This window comes from Grammomys surdaster, unplaced genomic scaffold (assembly GCF_004785775.1).
Source record: "Grammomys surdaster isolate TR1022 unplaced genomic scaffold, NIH_TR_1.0 203, whole genome shotgun sequence".
In the NCBI taxonomy this organism is placed as follows: domain Eukaryota; kingdom Metazoa; phylum Chordata; class Mammalia; order Rodentia; family Muridae; genus Grammomys; species Grammomys surdaster.
The window spans coordinates 2,466,654-2,491,814 of record NW_021604648.1 but is presented as its reverse complement, the minus strand read 5'-3'; the positions used below and the strand labels follow the sequence as shown (position 1 = coordinate 2,491,814).

Below are 25,161 nucleotides of genomic sequence, written 5' to 3'. Positions count from 1 at the left end.
GCCTATGACCAGCCAGCCATCCAGGGAAGGGTGTGCCTATGACCAGCTAGCCATCCAGGGAAGGGTGTGCCTATGACCAGCCATCCAGGCACCACTACAGTTGTGGTGAAAAAGATCCAGGCTAATGTTCAAACTGGCCGCCAACTTTGATATCACCCTTACATGTCCTTGTCATGCATGCATACAGAAGAAGTGGTAAGAGGCTCTGAGAGGCTTGCATCCAGACTTCAAAGGAAGACCTAGGAGGTTAGGCAGCACATGTACTGCAGCGTGAGGATTCCCAAGACAATGGTGTGTGGGGCTGTAAGGGTGAAACTGAAGGCACAATGGGGACTCTAGGAAATTAGAGATGACAAGAACATGGTAGGTCAGCTGAGGTAGGCTACAGGTAATGAGCAGAGCCATTTGAAGAGAGTGGCCTTGGGCACTGCAAACGGGACAGTGGTAGGGACAGTACTCAAGCCCTTGGGAGTTCACATCACTCCATCACTTGCCTCAGATGCATGGAGCTACAAGATTCAGTGACTGCTGTGTTAGGGTAGCAGTCTCGCTTTGGTCCACTCCCACCTTGTCTTGTTTTCCTACCCCTCCATTTTGAAATGGAAACATGTACACCGTGCCACTGTATCCTTGGAGCATGTGACTTGTCTTCTTATTTCACAACACATCACAGCAAGAGCTCCACCTTGAATCTCAGAGGAAACCCTGGACTCAGAACTCCTGAACAATGCAGGGCTGTTAAAGATACAGTGAACTTTGGAAATGAGCTGACGTATTTTGCGCCACGATATGAACATGAGCCTTTTGGAGACAGAAAACTATGGTTTAAGGAGATGCTTGGGATGTCAAGTTGATGAAGAGAGGCCCCGAGAACCTTGATCTTGACTGTCAACTTGGTTCAGTTGAGAAGCTCCTAAGATTAGTAAAGCAAACTCTGGGTGGGTCTATGAAGGCATTTCCAGGAAGCATTAAGTAGGGGGGAAGATCCACCCGGGATGTGGATGGCACCACCCCATTGGCTTCAGGCAGAGATGAGATCAAAGGAAAGAAAAACCACCAATAAAGCCATCCCGGCACCTCAGCTGCAACCTCTCCTTCTAGCCACGGTAAGGTGAAAGCTTCCTCTGCGGCTCACACGTCATGACTATGATGTGCTCTACCTTAGGCCCACAGTGGCTGTGGACTGAAAGTAGAAACCAAAATATATCTTTCTTCCCTCAAGTTATTTGTCCTGTATATTTTGTCATGGAAACAGAAAGACTAACATACTACTTATAACATGGTACTTCCTCCCTCTTCCTCTTCCTCCCCAATATAAAGTCCAAATCAATGATGTAACTGGGCACACTGAGGTGCAGATTTAGATGTGGCAATGTAGGAGGCTCCAGGAGGGGTAAGCCCACCGCTTCTAACCCATGTTCCTTCCAGAGTCCCACTGACTGAATGTGCCTGGGGTGGCTCCTTACTTAGCAGGAATCTGTTCTTTTGGGAACAGCTTCCCTAGAACAGAACGGAAGGGCTGACAGACACACGGGGCCCTGCTAATAGCAGGAGTCTAACAAAACAATGTCCCTAAGGACACTGAATTTCAAATAACTCATCAATGTTCTTCTTCTAGATTACTACACTATAATCCCTGAATTTTCAACTACAGTGTTTGTCACACAACATATGCTTCATGAGTCATAAGGACACCATACAGCAAGGCTCTTGGTTGTTAGTAATCTATGTTTTCTCAAAATCATAGCCACAATCGATGATGACAAAATTTTGGCAAACCTATAAACCCAATCAAATGACAGAAACATCAGACATCTATCTCCAATGAGACATTCTAAAAATATCTCAAATCTGTCAGGGTCATCAATAAAACTCTGCAAAGTCCAGAGAAACTTAGGGAGATAGACTGGCTGGGCACGCTATGATGGCCTGGGTGGTGACAGCTGAGGAAAGCGTGGGCCTTAGTAACATGTCAATTCTGGTTCACTAATCGTAGTAAGTGCATCATACTAATACATGATATTAAGAACAGGTGAGACTAATCAAGCGTGGAATATATGAAAATGTGTACTATTAGCAATTTTCTACATAAAGCTGTTTTAATTTTTTTTCAATGTTAGAAAATGCATCTGGCACTAACAGCAACATTCTGATGAGGTTTCAGGCTAATTTTGTAAAACAAGAACAGACTTTTTTTAAAAACCACAAAATAAAGAACAGGTAATTTGTAATAACACCAGACTCAGGCTGCTTACGCCAGCCCTGTGAGAAATCAGTGCCTAGATCCTACTGGAAACTGGCCAGCAGGATACAACCAACAATCCCTTTTGCTTTAAACAAAGGAGCTTGTTTTCAAAGAAATCCTGCGAAGTTGTAGTGAGGCCTCACAGAAACCAGGTAGCCCTCTGCAGGACCAACCAAATCCTATGACAAGAGACTCAGTTAAAAGGACACTTTTAAAATAGCAAGTTAGCAGTCTAATCTTTGTTCAGATATTTCAGAACTGATGAAAGAAACAGTTCAAGCTTGAAGATCTTAAAAAGTGAGCAAAGGGCCCTGCCTCTGAGGCTGATGCTGTAGAGCCGAGCCCACCTGAAAAATTGCCCTCTGCTGAGTGCCATGGTGAAGTGACAGCCAACCCCTGGCAGGCATGTTCCCGCCCCAGCTCAGTAGGCTAGAAATGTTTTTATGGGGAGATGCACCCCCACATATGACAGTGAGCTCAGCAGACAGAACCATGCACGCCCATCCCAAACACTCTGCGGTCCATAAAGTCAAGACCACCTTTATATTTCCTTGTGCTTGCCCTGGGAATGAATCAGCACATTGAAGAAGCAATAGTCACCTAACAGTCACAGAGATTTTCACCCTGACAAGAAATGTAATATACAGTGACTGCAAATGTCTAGTTGGTTGGTGTTTAGTACATTCATAATATTCAACCACCACAATCACAATCAGAGTGTTATGCTAGAATTAAACGAATTGAGCCTCCTTCCTCCTACCCTCTTCAGTGACAGCCAAGAGTTTGGGTTTGCCTCATTGTTTTACCCTGTGCTGGTTTTCTCCTCACACCACTTACTGAGTTGTCAGCTGCAGCCTGTGGAGGACAAGCACTTGCCCAGGACAGGGAGCTCAGCCTTCCTCCAAAGCAGCATAGCTCTGTTTAAAACTAACAGCACCGAGTCAATGAGCACCTTCCATGGACTCAAACATGTTCATAAGCAGTGGCTTTCAGACCAGTTACTTTAGGCTCTGGTTTCCCATCTAGTGAGGACAGGGCCACCTCCTGTTAGACAGTTGCTCTGAGAACTGAGAAAGAGCAGGAAGCCCCAAATGAGGCTTCAGGGTCTTGTCTTGTGCCCTACAGGACAGTGAGCTTGATGAGATGGAGACGGCCTCCTTGAATCTCCCTCATCTTCCAGACTACTCACATCCTCCATCTCTAAAAGTCGCAGGCTCTTCCTCCACTGTGCACAGTATTTGATTGTGGTAGATTCCTTGCTTGCTGCTATTGCCAATGATCCTCCAGAAATGATTCTAGCTTAGGAACAGGAAATTTTACCCCCTCGAATCTCCCTTCTGCTACAGCTGCCATTGCTCTTGATGCCCCCAACATCACATAGAAGACCCATGAGGAACTCCCACCTCCTGACTCTTGGCCTGCATGCAGCTCATCCACTTAGGATAACTTCAGCAGCTTATTTTAAACCTAAGTATCACGAATCTGATCTGATTATCCACCTTCACCTGTCTAACACCTGCAGGATTCTACTCTGACATCTTGTTATCACCAATGAAACTTCCAAACCTCAGCCCCAACAGTTCCTCATGAGCCACCACATTCTCCCTCACTCAGCTCAGTCTCCAAGGCCTATTCTTATCACTTACTTCTTCAGCCCTTTCTTCTGGCCCCAGAACTCACGGTCAACACATCAATTCTTTGGACCCACGTGACTAAATACACACCCGGATACCGAATGATCTCTTACATGCAGAGCCCAAGCACACTCCCTGAGCCTGCAGCATCGTGATCGCCTAGACAGTTAGAAATGCAACACTGAGGCTCCACCACAGACCTGGCAATTTGGAGACTGTAGAGATAGGACATGGGAGCTTTACATCCAGGCCACCACCTACATCCAACAGAAGGGGAATTGGAAGCCATTAGGCCCAGCCATTCTGTAATCCGAGACAGGGAATCCCTACCTGCTTCCCTGTCCACAAACCGCTGCCTTCCTCACACCTGCCAGACAATCCTACTGAGAAGCAGAGTCAACCACAGGGGAAAGCATCACTCTCCCAACTGCAATTGTGACAAGGGTTTCTGTGACTGTCCCCTATTCACTGTTTCCCACTGTGACATCAACATGCACATCCCTCCTTTCTGAGGGCCCACCATCCACTCAAACATTGACTCCCTTAACTAGGTTTGTGTGACTGCTGTGAGGCTGTAGTCTATACATTATCTGGTAGAATATGAATTTGGTGAACAGAACACACATCCTTCGTCCTCCCCTTCACCCCAGTGTTGGTACCACTTTCTTGTCCCTTTGGACAGAAAAAAAAAATTAGTCTTCAGTTCTCTTCATGTCCTCACTCCCACTGACTCTAGCCATGCCTATCTCAATGTCCAAGCTGTTGTGATGTCATCAGTGCACTCAAAACTGCTGAGGTCAACATTCTGCTCCCAGGACTCATTCTATCCAATCAGCAGCCCGGCATCCAATTGATCCTGTTCTTCACAACATTTGATTTACTTAGGCTTCTGGAACACGCTGTTCTAGATCCCACCAGTCGTCTGTGCAGATTTTCTGTTAAATGCTGGAATTCTTTAAACAGAATCCTGGGGCTTTGGTAGAGGTCCTCCTTCCTGTTGGCCTCTCAGGTGAGAGTTTTTGCAAGGCAGTTTCCTCCTTCAGGCATGGAGAGTGGGTGGACAATTCTCTAACGGCTGCCTCAGTGCTGAGTCCTGCATGGCCATGTGACATGGCTCCCACCCCAGCAGGGTGTGGGACTCCACGAGTGTTGATGGTTGCTAGGCATGAGGCTTGTTTGTATAATAATGTACATAATTATACTTATGTTTAATTTATCTCCTTCAGGAGATCTTCTCCCTGCTAAAGTTAATGCCTCCATGATAATCAGAGACAGCATGAGTCTGGGAAGCTAGGGTTTGTCTAATGTCCTTAGCAAAATGGTAAATGCTGTGACCTTCAGGACATCCCTTACGGCTATGAGAAAGAACTCTAAAAATATAGTTCAAAAATATATAATTTCTCAACTATGCAACATATAAGGATGCAACATGAATTATATGGGGAGCTTCATAGGCCAAAAGAACAGGGGCAACTATGAACCAGCTTGTAAGGAAGATACAGAGTTCAAGGTCAGCCTAGGATGGGGCAATGTTTGACCGATGCATGGTAGGAGCAGTGATCTCAGAGCCAGATCCTACCCAGCTAGCTTACTGTCTGTACATACAAAGGCAAGCAGACCTCTGAATTAATTTAATTAATGTTAACAACACTCCTTTCTCAGAGCCCCTCTCCAAGCCCAGGCTGGTCCTTGGCACTTCAGAACTACAATGGGGCAGTCTGGAAAAGCAATCATTTTCTGTCAATGTCTACATCCAAGGCATCCTGAAGCACTTGTTTTCATCATTCCACCACCATCCACCTTAGCTACTTAGGACAAACATTTATCCTAAGTCCAATTTCTTCCTTGTACACCAGTATCCAATCCATCAGCAGAAAGGAAAATAGGAAAGAGCAAATGCTGGTGGCATGGTGAAGCAACAGTGTCAGCACAGCCTATACAAGAGATGACAGTGGCTTAGCTGCAGTGAAGAAAGTGGTCAGACGCTGGCGCAGTTTTCAAGACAGCTAGCTAGACCTGCTGAATCTGGTACACCTCAGATACCAGCACACGTGAGCATTAGAACGCTCGTTCTCAGGGACAGCATACCTCCAAGATGCCTCCCTTACTAAGGAGCTCAAAAACCTACAAAGATAAGGAGTGCAGGAAGTAAGAAAGAAAATGAAATCAGAAGCCTTTGGCTCTGGTACAGTGCCACCTTAGTGAGTCAGTCCCAATTCTGAGATCTAAAGATTAAAAGAAAAAAGAAAAAAAGAAAAAGAAAAATCTCCTTTGCAGAGTAAATAACACAAAGCACATAATGACTTCCCTGGCGGAGAATACTTAGTCAACAGATGTTCACTTTATTGTTATCCACCAAATTAACCAAATAACTGCTTAAAAACAGCGAGCATATTTCCAAAGCTGCTCCTTCTCTGGGCTAAATGTCCTCTATTCCAACTAGTCCTTCTAAGACAGCTATAAAATGGACATGATGCTGGCTACCTTCCCTAGCTTTTTCTCATCAAAGTAAACTAGCGCCCATGCGGAATATTCCAAATGTGATCTAATGGGCTTCAAGTCCAACAGCCCATTATCCTACCTCATCTGGACAATATATTTTCAGTGGTGCACCATAACAATCTTAGCTCCTTCTTAAATGCTGCTGAGTCAACCGTTTGGCGTATACCAAAGCCTCCATGAATTCCAGCCTCCAGATAACTTCCCCAAGAACTGTTTAAAGCCAGCACCACTCAGGTTCAAACCCGACTCTGTCACTAGAATCAAAAAATCTTAGGTAAAACAAAGCAAACCAAACAAAGGACACTAATGTGAAAAAACCATCTTACCTCCATGGTAAATGCAAGGAAGAGAGGCCTGGAAACAGGCAGGGTAGGGGAAAGGGAGTCAGTGTTAGATCATCCACACTGACAGGTAACAATGAAGACAAACACACACACAACAACAACATCCATGGGTCACAGGTATGCCATGGAGGACACCAGCAGAGCCCACTGTGAAAGTCTCCATGATATCAAGATGCCTGGCCCATTTTATGCTCAGATGTACCTACCATCAAAGACATTTTACTGAGAGCACTGTCACTGAATGGTCTCAATAAGAGAGAGAGATGTGTCAAGAGAAGTGTCCACACTAAATGGAGAATCAATCTACTAGTAAAGCCTTTGATATGTGCTTTCTGTGACTTCCTAAATGAGTTACTTGGGATCAATGTGCTCAACTTCTCTGAGCTTTAGTTTGCCTAATAATAAAACAGAATTATAACAGGAGTACATCTGTTGAGGTACTATAAAATATGTTTGCAGAGGCTAAAGAGATGGCTCAGCAATCAAGAGCATGGCTACGCTTATAGAGACCCAGGTTTGATTCCCAGTACCCACATGGCAGCTTGCAACCATTTGTAACTCTAGTTCTAGGACATCTGATACCCTCTTCTGGCTTCCCTGGACAGCAGGTATGCACACAGTACACATATAGAAACTCACATTAAAAAAAATTTAAAAATATAAGGGCATGCAAAACTGTTAGCACTGAATGCTGTTTGTATTTTAGATGTTTGGATACTACTTTCTTTACCTGTCTACTATGCAGGCCTTGAGCAGGAAAAAAAAAAAAGCAGTTTGATATGTCTAGAACATAAAATATTTAGAAATTATTACTAACTTTCAATGAACAAAAGACTGTTTGCTTGCTAGCCCTGTTACTCTCTAGAATCTAAGTACCCAAAGTAAAACCTGGCTTCTTCTGTGCATAGAACATTTCCAGTCCTAAGGAGCTATTGGCAGGAACTTGGTTATTATAAACACACTGTCAGGAGATACCATGTTAAACTCTGATTTTCTTCAAAGGTGTAGCACTCACCTTTAGAACATCTGGGGTACAGGGGCCACGTGATATCCTGACACGGATAAGGTATTAAGTCTTCCAAAGCCTCTGATACGTTCTCTTAATAAAACTGGATGTAAAAGTCCAGTGATGGGTGGGGCGGGTGTTTAATGGTAACGGGTTATTTTCCTTGGCACAGACGTGAGGGTGAAATCACTAACCCTTGGAAAGCTGCCTTAGAACATGCCTGGCACAGTGAAAATGAACTTACAAGGCAGCCATGAGGGGCGGGATGGTGAAGACTTAATTCGAAGTGACATCTTAAACAAAGTCGCCCTGCGTAAAGTAACCCTGTGAACCCAAGCCAGGATCGGAGCACTCAGGCAGAGGGAGCACGTCTCGGGTAGAAGACGACCCACGTACTTAGCTGCCTCTGATGATGTCCTTCACTTCTCACTCATCTTAAGCTTCACGCACCTTCTTAATTATATCTAAAAATTCACATTTATGCTAAGCCAAGCGTCCTTCGCAGGGCTTTGGAAGGATCTGTGGGATTAACCCTCTATGTTTCCCTCTCTATTGAACATCCAGGAAACCACAGGTCCTCCTATCTCAGCTTCCCAAGTGTTGGCATGACAGGCAGGCAGCACCATGCTCTCCAGCTCTATCTCTTCATTAATGACAATGTGTATCCCAGGAAAACCAAGAGAGAGCTTTCTTCAGAAAACAAGAAGCCATGCCTGCAATGCACACCAGGACAAGGTGAGGAGGGGATGAAGATGATGAATAGTTGGATATAGTAACTGAGAATAAGATTTTCTTAAAACTATAGCATTTCCTTATGAGAGCAACATGTATACAAGAACAGAAATGAAAGTTACAGCTCATATAAAATAAGAATATTTTATTCAATATATAAAATAACATACACTGGCAAAGTAAACACTAAAAAACTAGAGTCTGGGTAAACAGGAAATGTCTATCTAAGGTGGGGGGGTGCTTCTGTGTACTCACTAGTGACCCCTTCAGGCTCCAGTGGATCACTGCAATCCGAAGGTTGGACACACACACACACACACACACACACACACACACAGACATCCCTGTTATACTAGCCACTTTATAAAACAAAACCAAAATCTCAAATCTGAGAACAGGACAGGGAGGGAGGGAGGGAGGCGGGTTGAAAGGCTGGGAAAGCGATGAGAGACTGGGTTAGAGTGACCAGAACACATCATACAGAACAGCTATAAAACTGTCTCAGAACAAAGCTAATTTTTAAAAAAGTAAACAACAAAACAAGATAAAAAGATAAACTCACAGGTGAAGAGTTGACTAAAACAGCATCTATGTCCACAAGATTATATTTATATTATTTGTCTTATGTGACTGATATTTTAAAAGTTATAATGGTATTTTAAAGTAACTTTTTAAATGTTCCTTGATTCTTGGGTTGCATAAGTAATTTTTAATTTTTTTAAATTTCATGATCATTGGTGTTTTTGTCTGTAGATATGTCTGAGTGAGGATGTTAGATCCCCTGGAACTGGAGTTACAGACAGTTGTGAGCCACCATGCAGGTGCTAGGAATCAAACCTGAGTCCTCTGGAAGAGAAGCCACTGTAAACTGTTAAATATAAGTACATGAAAAAATAAAAACAGGATAATGGTGAGGTAAATGTGCTTTACGTTCAGCAGGGACTATTTCCAAATCAGTAACGGATGAACTGGAGGGGCTTGCATACGCCATGTTGAGTAGAAAGCTGAGATGTAGAATCATTACTGTGTACATTTTCCATTCCAACTCTGAAAATCAGTAATTAAAACCATATCCACACATAGTATCCATGACAGACACAGAGACCGTGGGAAAGATACAGACAGCTAGAGATGAGGCAGGGATTGCTGACACAGCGGGTGTGTGACTCGGGATCTCTTGGACGTGGGTTCTGTGTTTGGGTGGTTTTCTGGCAAGGAATAGGAAGAGGGGGCTTAAAAGGGAGAAAAGCCAAAAAGAAAAAGGAGGGACCACCTAAAATTACAGTAACATTTATTAAAATTCTACTTTTACAATGTGTGTGTACCTTTATAAATATGAACACACACACATATATCTGTATTACGTAGACAGAAAAGGAGAAAATAAAAAATAAAAGAAATATGCCATTATACACAAATACAACTTTTATTTAACCCATGGTTGCACAGAATATCAAACTTTTCCATTCTGATTGAGAATCCTTCTGAAACTTATCCTGTCTTTGCTCTTCACAAAGGTTAAATGAGCAGTATTTGATTCCACTGACTTAACAGCCATGGACCTTGATGGAAAAATGCACACACACTGGAACCTGGCTGGTGGTTATCAAACCTGCTTTAGCACCCATCTGTGGAGCTGGACAAGCCTTTCCACTGTGGCTCTCACACTAACAGCTGTGTGACCATGGGTAAGCTACTAACTGCCTTATGTTTCAACTTCCTCATCTATTAAAGGAAAAAAAAAAAAGGAACAGGTTTTACCACAAAGGAAGAGTAGTTATATTGCCATCAATGCTTAGCCAGGCCAGACGGTGCACACCTTTAATCCCAGCATCTGATTCAGCTCTTTATTTACTTTATGCCTGTGTGCCTGAGCATATATATGTGTGTGTGTACCATGTGTGTGAAAGCCCATGAAGATCAAAAGAGGGCTGGGGTTCCCTAGAACTGAGTTACAGGTGGTTGACCATGACCCACCGCATGGATGCTGGAAACAGGACCAGGGTCCTCCGCGGGAACAGGGGCTGCTCTCCAACCACCCGAATTGTATTATTGTAAAACGCCCAGTGAAGCAGACGGCACATGAAGAAAAAAAAAAAACCTGCAGCAAAAAGACTGCTCAGAGCTGAAGACACAGCCCAGGAAGACAGACAGGAGAATAGGGAAGGGTGACACTTGAGCCACCTGGAGAGGAGTCAAGAGGACTCAGGGCCAACTAAACCCCAGTGAAGAAAGAAGAGTCAGAAAACAAAGATGACTCTTATTTCTAGAACCATGGTGCTGATACCAGGGAAGAGAAAGAGAAGGATAGAGGGCAAGCCAATGAGTGAATCTGGCCAAGCTGGAGGTGAGGCTCCTCAAGGACATGACTGAACGACCAACAGCTCTGGTAAACACAGACCGTGAGTGCGTCCAAGGAAAGGCAGGCACAAGCGATCTAGTCTGGGGGCTTCTAGCATCTGGACAGGCAGGTTGAAGTTGTGCGAGTAGAACAGAGCTGACAGGGAAAACAATACTGCAGAGTCCCTGGCATAGGAACCTCTGACAGACAATGAAGAGAGACATGGTCAGGTGAGGAATTCTCCTTCAAGAAGCTTTCAATGCCATTGGTGTGAAGAGACAAACACAACATTTTAAAATCATGACTGACCAGGGAGAACACAGCTAACTTTGAAAGCAGAAGTGAACATAAGAACAGCTGGAAGGCAAGGGAGAAGACAATGCTAAGAGGAAGAGCCAGGGCACAAGCTTGGAACTCAGGCGTCACAGAGAAGAGCCGACAGTGAAGGCTGTGTACACCAAGTGCCCGACATGACATGGGATTTCACACCCCTGGCGTCCATTTACCCTCCCAACATTCCTAACTGGATGAGACAAGACCAGCCTGGACCAAACAAAAGGGAAGGATCCTACCCAAGGTCCTGCACCAGTCTACCAACACCTGGCACTTTGGTAAGAAGAAGGGCCCAGGTACAGGACCACAGCCAGCAACTGTGTCACTGATGTTTCATGTGTATAAACCTGGAAAAGGTGAGCCATTTCAAAAGAGAAGAAAGCGTACAATATGGGCCCCTCTTTACAAAGTATCAAGGAGTGAGGCTGAGGATGATCTTTTACCCTCAGAGAGTAGCAAGATTAGAGGTGACTCTGTGCCTCCAGTCTTATCCTGGGTCTATCCCAGGATGACACCACAATGAAACTGTATACCTCACCATGCTGACCCTCCTTTCTTATACCCACTCAGTAACTCACTACCACAAGCAAGAAAAGCATTTAAAGGAAACAGCAAAATCCAAGTCACCCCGCCACACAGCCCCGAGTTTTATCGAATTATCTATGCCCCTAAAATAAGAAAAGCTAGATTTGGACAACTGCTTACTGAATAGCATTTCATAACACCGATGGATCCATGTTCTGCAGAAGCTCTCCCTCCAGCCACTTGTTCATCCAAATTGGAAAGTAACTGACATTTCAAATGTCAGCTAAAGAACAACATTGACACCTTGTGGTGAGCATCCCGAAGTTTGAAACACAAGAGCCAAATGGCTCCTGTCTGTTTGCTGTAGTCTCAGAGTTTTCTAGAGCTAACAAAAGTTCACTGTCTCACGCTGCACACACTGAAGGCAACTGTGGAAGGCTCAACTACTACTGTGGGGATGGTAAAGCTAGCCTGGGATCTCCAGGGTGAGCCAAAGCATCTGACTTGCTTTCCTACGAACAAAATAAAACTCCCGTGGGAAGTATGTGGTTTCAGGGCATGCCCTGGTCTAGGTATTCCAAAGTCCTAAGTTCACTAAGATTCCCTAGATTTCCATGACACTCGCCAGCAAATATTACTAAGAAACTATGGCTCCCAGGATCACAATACAGTGAAGGAACTTTTTATTAATTTTTATTATTAATTTTGAGACAAGATCTCACTTATAGTACAGGCCTGAAACTCACTATACAGCCCAGTTGGCCTCAACCTTGAGACCATCTTCCCTCAGTATTAGGGCAAATGAGTAGTACAAAGCCTCCTAGCTGGTGCAGGTTACTAATTAGCATACACTCCTAAAAAACACAATCAGGAAACTAATGTTCTCACTCTGAAGCTAAGGGCTACTAAGGAATGCAGACAGTGTGGGTGTTGTTGTTGTTGTTGTTGTTGTTGTTGTTGGAGACAGGGTCTAATGCAGTTCAGGATGGCCTAAAATTCGACACGCGGATAATGACAAGCTCTTGGGCCATCTGCCTGTGCCACCTGAGACCAAGATTAAAGAGACCTGTACCACAGGCCCAGCTGAGACCAAGATTGAAGAGACCTGTACCACAGGCCCAGCTGAGACCAAGATTGAAGAGACCTGTACCACAGGCCCAGCTGAGGCTAGGTTTTCAAATTATAGGCCAAGTAGCAAAAATGTTATAAATCAAGAAGAAATAGGAAAAGAAAATATAGTTTTAAAAATATCCCTATTCAGGAACAATGTTAAGTGAGTAGAGAAAAGAACAAAGAACCAGAGTCTGGGAGGAGAACACACTCCCAGCAAGCATTCCACGTCCACCACAGCAGAAGGCTCCAGAGAACAATGCGTTCTGCAGAGCAGACCACGGCTGCCTGCTACTGTCTGAAAGAAGCAGAAGGTTCACAAACTTTGACAAGTACAGCTAGCTTAGAGTTTCTGGGTGCAGGGTGATTTCCACAGTGTAGGCAGGTTATTTGGTTGATAAACAGGCATTTAATCTTGCTCAGAAAAACTGAGTCTTGGGACTGGTGAGAGGTTTTGGCTAACAGGACTGTAACCACATTAGTGAGAATGGGAAGATCCCAGGAGCTCACTGACCACCGAGCCCGGCAGAGACGAAAGGCTAGCATGCAGTGAGAGACCTGCCTCAAGCAAGCAAGGTAGAAAGTGACGGAGTCACACATCCAACGTCTTACTCAGACCTCTGTATGTGCATGTTCCTCCTACATGTGTGCACATAGCCACATACACACACACTCACACACATACATAGGCACATGCATACACACAATGTGTATATACCACCACACCCCACACAAAAGTGAGTCTGTGTTGTTTTGTAGCAATGGATTACTATAACAGTGATTCTTTAAAACACCTGTAAACTATACATATTAATAACACCACTTCCCCCACCACAAGAACCAGAACAGTTCAATGAACTCAGTAAACAGGACAATTAGAGGTGCTGGGGATTGAACTCTGCACTTCGAGCATGGCAGGTGAGTGCTTTTCCACTGAGCTATCCCTGCAGCTCCACTCACTGCATTTCCTATGGTATCACTTCTCTTTACCTCCTACTCCCCTGAATAGCTTAGAGCTTTCAGCACCCTTTGACACACCCTCTTTTCTCTGTTAACTATCCCAAGTGCCTCCCTTTTCTCTAAGTTCAGGATGTTTCTTTTAGCTCTATTGTTTTCTCTGATAAGATCACACAATCTCACACTGAGAAAATACCTTTTTAAAAAATTCTATCACTTTACTAAGGAAAATAGAGGTCAGGAAATTTCAACTATTTCTGGACACTCTATTCATCACTTACTGTGTATCCAATTCAACAGACTCCAAAGAATGTCCCTTCAATTAGTAAGCCCTATCTGTTTACACATCCCAAGCAGTCAAACTGAAGATACCTCTCGGACACAGGTCAAAGGTCATCAAGCATATGTGGCAGCTTTAGGGTTGTTGTCCCATAAGAGTAATTTTCACAAGTCACATAACCAAACTCTATGTCATCAAATATAAGATTCAAGGCTCACAAAGGAAAGGCCACTTGTATAATGTTTATAAAATAACCATTCTTCATGAATCCTTCTGAATTCTTCCACTAGAAGATCTATAGAGAATATGTAATGCTCTAAAATGTATGATGTGTTAAGTAAACATTAGAAAAGCGCTACGCTACCCAAATCAAATTTCCACTAGCAGTCTGAGCTGAACAAAGGCTGAGTGTTGTTACACTGACTATACTGGGAAATGTCCCTGATAATCTACCACATGTTAAACTGAAGCTAAATTTTTAAATCTTTCAAAATTAATCCCAAGCATTTCATATACATACAGATCCATACAGAGAGCCGAGGCATTTAAGCCTCTGAGCTTGGATATCTGCAAAGCTCCTCTGGCCTGTCACACAGGCCTGCTTAAGATGATGAGCAAGCCAAAAGCCTAAGCCAAGCCCAGGGCTCTTTGTGGGCTCTCCTGGGGAAGCATCATTGATAAGTTCTGGTTATGTCCATAGTCTGCAGACCAGCAAGTGCCTTCTGCTCTGTTTTAAGATCTGCAGCTTCCAGTTGCTCTTTTCCACTACCCAGTGAGAGGAAACGGCTTCTCAAAGATTCTGTCAAGGAGGTCAACTTAAATCACTGGAACAACACAATTGATGGGGCTTTCACTAAAAAATGTTAAGCCTGAGTGTCGGCTTCTCAAGCCCTGACACACTCTCTCACACCTCAGCACCACAGATGCACAAGAGAGAGCTATCCAAATCCAGGAGACTCTAAGGAGTTTCTTACCGCAGCAGAGAGAAGACGTCGTAAGAATTGCGAACACAGTTCTGGTCCACCTGAAGGAGGTTCTTATGTGCATTTGGATGACCCTGAAAGACAATGGTGAAGAAAGTAAACAAAAAGAAACAAAACCTGTGCACAGACCAACCATATTTGCCTTTCTCAGGATATGACCTATCAAAGACCTGGGTCCGCTTAAAATGTTAGAGACCCAAAAAGTATAATCTCTGTGGAGCTGCCATCAAACCTTTCAGACAAGTGGATTTAAAAATCAATTCCTTCTCACCGTTCCCAAAGAAACAAACAGTTCTGGTTGAGGACTGTATTTAACTTCCCAGAGCTGGCTCAGAGTCCTTGAGTACCTTATGTGACTGCAGAAGGGTACTATTCTTCCCACTAGGCTGAGTCCTCGCACCATGCTGTCTCTGGACGCCCAAGTCCTACTTGTGAATATAAGAGACAAATGTTCCCACCCACACAAGCACCAAGAATAACAGAATGACATAGGAACAAGGGAGGTATCTCTGTTACTTAAGAAAGGCAGTATAAACTGTAATTAATAAAAAGACTGGTCATTGTGGCTGTGGCTGTTGATAGGGTGCCTGCATAGATGTGCAAAGCCCTAGATTCTATTAGCAGTGCTCAGAAAACGAGATGTGGTGGTACATGCATAATCCCATCACTCAAGGGGTGGGGGAGCCAGGAGGATAAAAGTACAGGCCATCCTTAGCTACAGAGTGAATCTGAGGCCAGCCTGAGAGCCCTGAAAAAGACTCTGGACTTAGACTATGATTCTTTCAAACCCTTAATGTACCAGGCCTGTGACTGTCACCTGTACCTTCTTAGTCGGTTGGTTTCTCTGTAACATGGAAATGACAGTTGTGTGTATCTCATAAATGTTATAGGAAAAGTTAATATTCATAAAACAAGTCATGCAAACACTAAGTATCTGCTATGATCAAAACACAGACATTTTTAATTAATAATAAATACTGGCAAGGATTTGAGGAAAAAGGAATGTAAGTTAGCATAGCCACTATGGAAATCCACGTGGAGGTTTCTGGAAAATGTAAAAATTTTGAGAAATGTTTGAGCTATCAAAATGACTCAAGAAACAGAAATCAAAACAGACTTTTCATATGTAAAGAAGTTAAATTGGTAATCATAAGCCTACCAGGAGAACTAAATATAAAAGTTTAAAAGTATGGAGGCAGAAAGGAGACTTAGTCAATCTGATAATTATTTAAAATAATAATAATACCAATGCAGCTCAAAGTCTTAAGAGAAGAAAGGAGGGGATTGACTTTTTAAGTCACTGTATGAGATCAATATTACTCTTAGAAGAAACCCAAATGAAGCATAAGAAAACCTTATACTGTTGTACTTTATAAATTCACACACTGAAATCTTCCATAAAATATGAGCAAAACTAATCTAGCAGCATATTGAAAGGATGATTCCATGTACTCTGGCAAGTGTTCCTGGGTTTATCCCCAAAAGAAAGCAAGGATTTGAATATAAGATTTGGGTATCCGCAGGCATAGTAGCCTTATTCACAACTGCCAATGGGTGGAAATAACCCAACAATCCACAGACAGAGGAAATGACAAACAAAATGTGGGCTATTCATACACTTAGCTTCGCAAGAGGAAAAAAATCTAGCACATGATCCAACCTAAGTTCTAGCCAGAACAATTAGGCAGGAAACACAAAATATACCCAAATTGGACCAAAATAAAATGGAAAACATCCCATGTTCTGGATACTGTCACGACAGCAACAATATCCAAGGCCATTCACAGATTCAACACCTCTCTATCATAATCCCATCTGCCTTTTCTACAGAAATAAGAAAGCCAATTTTCAATTCACATAGACTCAGAAGAGGCTGACAGATGACAAAGAAGACTTACATTATCTGATTTCAAAACTTACTGGAAGGCAACAGCAATCAAAAGAAGATTGTCTGAGCCGAAGGCTGGCCAAAGGAAGGAAGGAAGGAAACAGACAGAGTGTGTAGAGATTAAACCAGAGTATCTACAATCAACTACCACAATATATCAACAGCAAGGTACCGAGGCCAGGCAAGGGAGAAATATGCTCGCCATAGGCGGTCATAACTGGGTGGCCACATGCACAGCAGCACCAGTGCTACAGAAACTCAGAAGGGAGGACAGTGACGAGTTACTTCATCCACATGGGGACAGCTGTAACAGAATATAATAATTATTAACAGCCTACGCCAACAAGATCCAGAAGAACTAGCATCCTTACAGGTCAGGGTTGTTGCCACCAAGGAGGAGAAGTTCCATAATGCCTCAAAATGTTAAAACCTGGAAGTAGAGAATAACAATGTTTTGTTTTGTTATTTTCGAGGCAGGGTTTCTCTGTGCAACAGTCCTGGCTATCCTGAACTCACACTGTAGACCAGGCTAGCCTTGAACTCACAGAGATCCACCTGCTGAGATTAAAGGCGAAAGGCATTCTCTACCATTGCCTGGCAATAACAATTTTACTCCCAGGTTCTTACCAAAAAGAACTGAACACAGGCACTCAAACAAGAGTTTGACCTCGACTGTTAAAGGACAGAACAATCCAAATCCATCCAAGGCTAATGGATAAAGAAAGTGTGGTACATCTTCAGAAGGATGAAGTGCTATATATAATATGTAGATAATGTGTGCAAATATAAGACATGTTACATGAAAACCACTAAACTCAAAAGATCACACACCGTGGGATCCCACTGACATGGACTATCACACACCATGGGATCCCACTGACATGGACTATCACACACCGTGGGATCCCACTGACATGGAATATCACACACCGAGGGATCCCACTGACATGAACACACAGAGTATGTGAATCTGTAAAGTATGAAAGCAGATTGGGAGCTATGGGAGGTGAGGTGTGGAGAAAGGCACACTGGAGTACCAAGTTTTCTTTAGGATTACCTTTTTCTGACATGTCTGTCTAAGTGTTTATGTGCATGTGAGTACAGGTGCTTCCAGAAGTCAACACTGGGTCCCCCAGAGCTGGAGTTACAAACAGTTGTAAACTATCTGACTTGGGTGCTGGAAACTGAACTCACATCTTCCATAAGAGCAGGAAGCATTCTTACCAGAGCCATCTCTCCAACCCTCTTGAGTTTTCTTTAGGTTAATAAAATGCTTGTCAACTTGATAGAGACAGTAGTTACATGAGTTTTAAGACATGGCTATGAAATAATGTTCATATCATGAAGGTGAGAAGCTGAGGAGAAACAAGATACACAGGAGACTAAGCTATAAACTTAGTTTTCTTATTTTATCTAAAAAGCTGCCATGTATTTTTTTGTAGTTACTAAAAACCATCCAGGAACTGGAGAGGTGGCTCAACAGTTAAGAGTACTTGCTGCTCTTGTAGAGGACCTGGATTTGATTTCTAGTACCCACATGGTTGGCTTACATCTATAACCTGAGTTCCAGGGAATTCAGCAGGCACATATGCACTGGACATAAATGCAGCCTTACAAGATAGTCATACACATAAAGTAAAATAAATAAATAATATTTTGTTTAACCATCTAAGACAGTTATGGTGACACAATAACCATCTTCCTACCCCTTAGGAGGCTGAGACGACTTGAAGAGTAAGGCCAGCTTGGGTGACATCCTATATGAAAAGTAAAAATAAGGAGCCATGAGGATGGTCGAGCCAGGAAAGCGCTCGCCTAGTGCTGGTGTGAAAGCCTGTTATGGTGGTGTGGATTAGTTAATGCCAGCTCAAGTACAGCAGCACCAGGAGGATCCCGGAGGGCCTCTGGCCAGCCAGCCAGCCAGCCTGAGTCTGTGAGCATCAACTTTAGTGACAGACCTTGTCTCAAAAAATAAGATGAAAACTGACTGAGAAAGACACTGGTATTTATCTCTGGTCTCCACATCTATGCACACACACGTGTACGAATAGTACTCTCGAGTGAATACACACATATACAATTTAAATCTACATCTGTTAAACACATATCTACAAGCCACACATGGTAACGGAGGGAAGACTGAATTGAAAAGCTGCAGCTGGGCTTTAGCCCACTCTGCCTGTCAGGTAAGGAAGGGCATCATTTCTCTCCTCTCGGCCACAGTATCCATAAGTATAAAATGAGGCAACTACTGAAGTATCAGTGAAACAAGACTGCGTTTGCAGAGGGAGAGTCCTGTGTCAGAGCCAGCGCTCCGCCTGGGCCAATGCAGCTGTGGGAAACGCCCACACTTGCTGCTGATGCTTGCAAGCACAATGGCTAGGTGCTATTCTTAGCCCCACTTTAAAGGTGAAGAAACTGAGACACAGGAGGATTAAGGGGAAGAGCCACACAGTCTGGCTCACAGCCCCTGCTCTTAAGGACCATGGTAAACTCAGTGATCTCCCAGATCCTTTCTGGTTCTAAAACTCTCAGGCTACGGACATTTAAAGCAGCTTAAGGACATTATGAAGCCCTTTGACTTCAGCCTGCACTTAGCAATTAACATTCTTCAAATATGCCAAGAGCCTCACTCTGGACAGCAACTAACTGGACCAGCTGTGCAATCCTCCAGGCTCTGGTGAGGGTTATAATGGAAAGAAACAGCTCATTTGTTTCTGGTTATCTGTGGGAGATAGTGCCAAGTGCCAAAGAGCCCAGGAAAGATTTGCACACCACTCAAAACTCTTCTGAAGCCAGGCCTAAGGATTTCCTTCCACTGAGGGAATCTCCTCTGCCTGGAGAGGGTCTGGTAAACTGCTAGGAAAGCAGACAGTTCCACATCTCCAGCAGCAGGGGCTCCAGGCAGATCAGATCAGGTGTATTTCTAGATCAGTGGTCAGTGCAATTCTTCCATAAAGGGTCAGAGGGTATTTTTGAGGCTAGGAATACAGTTAAGTGGCAGGTGAAACCTGAGCTTGATCCCCAGTCCTGAGCAGGGGTCACGGGGCACAGTTAAAACTCAGTGTTTTCAGCTTTGCACAGACGCCTGCAGCATCTGGGGCACATTCTTATTTGTTTCCTCTTTCAAATTCTTGAAAATATAAAAACAACTTAGTGTTGGTTTAAAGAGCACACAAACTTTAAGCTATGTTAGTGCTCCCAGCAAGGTCACCTTGAAAAATATGAGCATTCTTAGCTGTCCTTATCATCCATACAAGAGCGATATAGAAATAACCCACTTGCTGGGCATGGTAACGAATGCCTTTTAGTCTCGCATGTGGGAGGCAGAGGTAGGTGCATCTCTGTAAGCTTTGGGGCCAGCCTGGTCTACATAGTAAGTTCCAGGGCAGCCAGAGCTACATAATAAGATTCTGTCTTGAAAAAATTAAAATAAATAAAATATTTTTTAAAAGGAAAGAAAGAAGGAAAGGAAGGAGGGAGGGAGGGAGGGAGGGAGGGAGGAAAATAATTTTCTTGGTAGGATGACTACTTATAAAGCCAATCAGTTTGCATGCTCCTTTATTCATTCATTGATTAAACACCTAACACACAAGGAATATCAGGCTTGTTTCTCACTATCAGAAAGCACATATGCCAGCTAAAGGCCCAGCTGAAATAAATAAATATGGGGTCATAAGACCAGCCAAAAACCAAGAAGCTACACAGGTGTTGGATGTGGCGAGGACTCCATCTAGCAAGCGCAGAACATCAAAGGCTGCAGGGCTGGCAGCATTTGGGGAGAGTTAGGTGGTCCTGAGAAGCTGAATGGCCGAGAGGAAAGCCCCACCCAGACGGAACACTTTCAGCCAAAGCATGGCAGCAGGAAACATTAGCTGCATTCAGAGAAAATCAAACAGTGTCCTGATTTGTTCGCCTTCAGTTACATGGAACGATTTGGAACTCTGATTAAAGTGGTGGGGACACAGCTGAGTAAGTAGGTTGGGAGCCCTGACCCCAGACCAAAACTGAAGACAAGCTATGGGCATCAGAGGCCTGGGAAGAGTTCCTAACGCTGCAATGTGGCCATCGGAGCTGTATATAATAAAGGCTACTTGGGGAAGAACTAAGGTGATGATGAGCTGGCGGGGGCAGAATGACCAGCTACAGAAAAAGCCCAGGGGCAGGGAGATGGCTCGGAAGCTGAGGTGGAGAGTGACTGGGGAAGGCTCGGCCTCACCAGAGACACTTGCTGTGGGAAGTCACTCAACCTCTCGAAGAGACATTTGCCTTTCTTAGTTTCAACTTGGCCAGCACTGGAAAGCGCATTAGTGTCCGTGCACATGTGCACATGGGACCCCGGCTGTCTGTGTGAGATTCAGCACGGAGCTATTTTAGGAGTAGCTATATTTGTATACACACACAAACATGTACATACGCCACACACAGAGACACACAAAAGTACACACACACACACACTGTATGTACTGAGAGCTCTGACTCAACAAGAGCAGTGGGAAAGAAGGGGTGAGGAGGGAGGGAGGGAGGGAGGGGCAGGGACAGAAGCTAAAGTGGAGCACAATGCGGGGACTCAGAATGGGACACACACAGAGCAGATGATGACAATTTACTCTATATAACTTAAGCATAGAAATTAAGTATGTCAGGCAAGATTAAAGAGATGTGGTGAGCCAGACAGAGCAGACACAAGCAGCAGAGTCCACAGGCCAGCAGGGAACACCGCAGGAATCCAGCCCTCTGGAGGTGGCCGGCTGAATTATGGCATGAAGATGGGAAAGAACCAGGGAGACCAGTGTTGTTTCAAAGAAGGACTCTGAAGGACACAGTGGCTTCATGAATAGAGCCGAGGGAGGGAGGGAAGGAGGGAGGAAAGGAGGGAGGGAGGGAGGGAGGGAGGGAGGGAGGGCGGAGGGGAGGGTCAAACCTTACTAGAAGCAGGAGGCCTGGGATCAACAACTATATAGTTAATGAAAATGTGGAAAATTGAACAAAAAAATAAGTCTGGAAGCCAAAAAAGAACTCCCTTTACAGTATAATAATAATTTGGAAACAAGTATCTATAAGAAATGGTCGGAAACTACTGAGCAAAATAGACTGAATGCTGGGTAAGAGGCCTCACAACTGCTGACAACCAAGGAGTACATCCCATCAGGACCTCTCTTGGGGTCCCCACCATAGACCACCATCTATTCCCACCAAGCATTTGTTAAGCCATGACTACATGCCAGGGGCAATGCTACACACCAGCAATAAGCTATATCAGAAGCAGACACTTGTCCTGGCTCTACACACAGGATAGTCAGACAAGAAAGAGATGAGACAACACCAACCAGGACATCACAGTAAGGGTGCTGAGGGAAGCGCTAGGCATCATGGGAGCATAAGAAGACTTGTCCTAGGAAATAGGCTGCTTGGAAGGAATCTGACATAGGCCAAGGAGAAGGAAATGGACTGCAGGCAGAAATCTGACATTAGGCTGGAACAAAGAAGTAATTTCAGGCAGAAATCTAAATCCTAGGCTAGAACAAAGAAGAAATTTCAGGCAGGAATCTAAATCTTAGGCTAGAACAAAGAAGAAATTATAGGCAGAAATCTAAATCTTAAACTAGAACAAAGAAGGAGGCTTCAGGCATAAAAATGACTTTGGGCTAGGACAGGAAAGTAGGCTCAGATATTTTGATCATCCTGATAAGCCCTTAGAAATAGTGATCACAGGAGTGATCACAGGACTCTGTTTATTGTTGTACATGTTCTTTGATTATCTGGGTTTATTGTCTTGCTTGTTCATTGACTATTTGCAAATATTGTATTGCTAGTTCCTCAACCTAGAACTGACCTTAATACTTGTAATTTAAACAGTATAAAGACAAAAAAGTAGGAGGAGGGATGGGATAGAGGATTAATGGGAGGAGGGGATGGGGAAGGGGGATGGCATCTGAAATGTAAATAAATAAAATATCGAATTAAAAAAAAGAACTGTCCTAGGGAAATGGGTCTAAGTGATAAGGACATATTTTAGCATGAGAAAATGGTTTAGAAAGGGTTTAGAAAGAAGAAATCAGATCTTGGTAAGATATTGCGAGCCATTAATTAGTGAAGACAGAGATGCTACTGCCTTGATTTGAAACAAGAAATTACATTAGCATCTTAGAAATGAAGAAACAAAAAAACCAGCAGTGAAGAAATAGACATTGGCAAGCTCCATCAGTACTGGTTCAAAGGGAAAGGGGATGACGTAAGACAACCCTCCGACTGGGCTAAGAGAGAGGTGGACACTGGTTCTACTGGATTAAGGATTGTAGTGGGAGAGGGGAGAAAACCTGGTCAACTTAGGCCAGGAGGGTGCACCAGTCTCTGAAGCACTTGACCAAAGTCCAGCTGGCCAGGAAGGAGCCTTGTGGGGAGACTTAGGGTGGGGTGGGGTGGGGTGGGGGGCTAAAAGGACTGGAGTTGAACTCCTAGCACCAGGTCAAAAGCTCAAAAGCACCTGCAACTCCAAGCTCTGCGGAATCTAATGCATGTGCGCACGCGCGTGTGCACACACACACTAAACGAACAAAGTTTTAAGAAATTTGGATACAATGTGCTAAGGAGAACAAAAGTCTGGCAGAGCCTGAGGACAGCAGAAGTGATTCCCTGCAGGTTTCCAGCGAAAGCACCTATGTTCTGCACACCGTCTTTGCGTGCGTGGCAAGTGTGCTTTACACAGCCCAGACTCACCAACCAGGACAGAATAAGAAATCAGATGGGCAAGAAGAAAAAAAAAATAACAACAAAACAAAGCTGTTGGCTTGTCCCACAGATGGGGAAGTGTCCTCTCTATGGCTACAGTACACAGGTTACAGTATGCATGTGAATGGCTACCTGCAGGATCCACAGACAGCCTGGGTCCCATGTGCACATGTGCACGGACACTAATGCGCTTTCAAGTGCTGGCCAAGTTGAAACTGAGGAAAACAGCAAGTGTCTCTGCTAAGCGTCTGCAGGCCTTGGACACCCTCTGCCTGGGCTCTGATGAAGCCCAGATGCTGAGCTGTTAAAGAGGGAGGGGGAGACCTCTTCTCAGACACTGAGCTCAATATGGACATCCTCCTGCCCCCAATCTGGCCACAGTTTCAGACATGCTTTTCCTCTCTCTTGAAACAGTGAGAAGCGCTGTACAATAAGGACAGCATTGTAAACGAAGACACGTGAATCCTAAAACAGACACTATTGCTTTTTAAAGAACATTCAAAGCAACAAGAAAGGTTCTTTTAAAGGTTCTTACTTTAAAAGTAAGAAAACACAACTATAAACACGCAAGCAGAAAGTAGACTAAGAGTCTCGATGCTTCTTCTTTCAGAAGAACAGGAGGACCCTGCTGGTGTGGCTGTCTCTGGAGTGTGATGTCTATCTTACAGCAGGGCAGAGCAGAGACAGGAGGACTATGACTCAAGTGGGCTACATTCATTCCTGGAAAAATGTGCACCACGCAGAGAAAACACTAGATCCTGAGACCATACACGTGAGACGGAGGGCTGGGGAGACCCCTGGCCAGTAAAGTGCCTACTGGGCAAGCCTGAGGCCTTCTTCAGTAAAGTGCCTACTGGGCAAGCCTGAGGCCTTCTTCAGTAAAGTGCCTACTGGGCAAGCCTGAGGCCTTCTTCAGTAAAGTGCCTACTAGGTAAGCCTGAGGTCTTGTTCAGTAAAAGCCAAGTGGAGCTGCATGTGTCTGTAGCTGGTGGAGTGTTGAGTAGGTGGATCACTGCCAGCCTAGCCAAACCAATGAACTCTGGGTTCAGTAAGAGACTGGGCCCCTGACGATGACGACAATAATGTAGAGAACAGTAAAGTAGGACACTTGTCACTGATCCCTAGCTTCCATACCTATATATGCACATGTGCACACACAGACACACAAAGACACACACACACACACACAGAGAGAGAGAGAGAGAGAGAGAGAGAGAGAGAGAGAGAGAGAGAGAGACACAGACACAGACACAGACACAGACACAGACACAGACACAGACACAGACACAGACACAGAGAGACAGAGAGGAGCATTTACCCTAAAGGCAAAAAGAGTACATACAAAATCTCCTGTAACCAGGGAGAAGACAGCAGATGTGGGGGAGGAGGAGTGGGCAGCAGTGGCAGTGGCAGTGGCAACTGTCATCACTGGACAAAGTAAGGGGTCGCCAGCTTGTGGAGAAGCTTGAAAAACCAAAAAAAAAAAAAAAAAAAAAAAGAGCCCATGCCGGGCGGTGGTGGCGCACGCCTTTAATCCCAGCACTTGGGA

At 44.2% G+C, this 25,161-nt stretch overlaps 1 protein-coding gene across 2 annotated transcripts in view; it reads right to left on the bottom strand.

Annotated features, from left to right (window-relative positions):
- Uvrag (UV radiation resistance associated) overlaps positions 1 to 25,161 on the bottom strand; it is a 239,871-nt gene that overhangs the window by 156,204 nt on the left and 58,506 nt on the right. For both annotated transcript variants that reach the window (XM_028770684.1, XM_028770685.1), the window contains exon 6: positions 14,984 to 15,066. In XM_028770684.1, the coding sequence (XP_028626517.1) occupies positions 14,984 to 15,066 (83 nt within the window). The remainder of the gene's footprint in view (positions 1 to 14,983; positions 15,067 to 25,161) is intronic.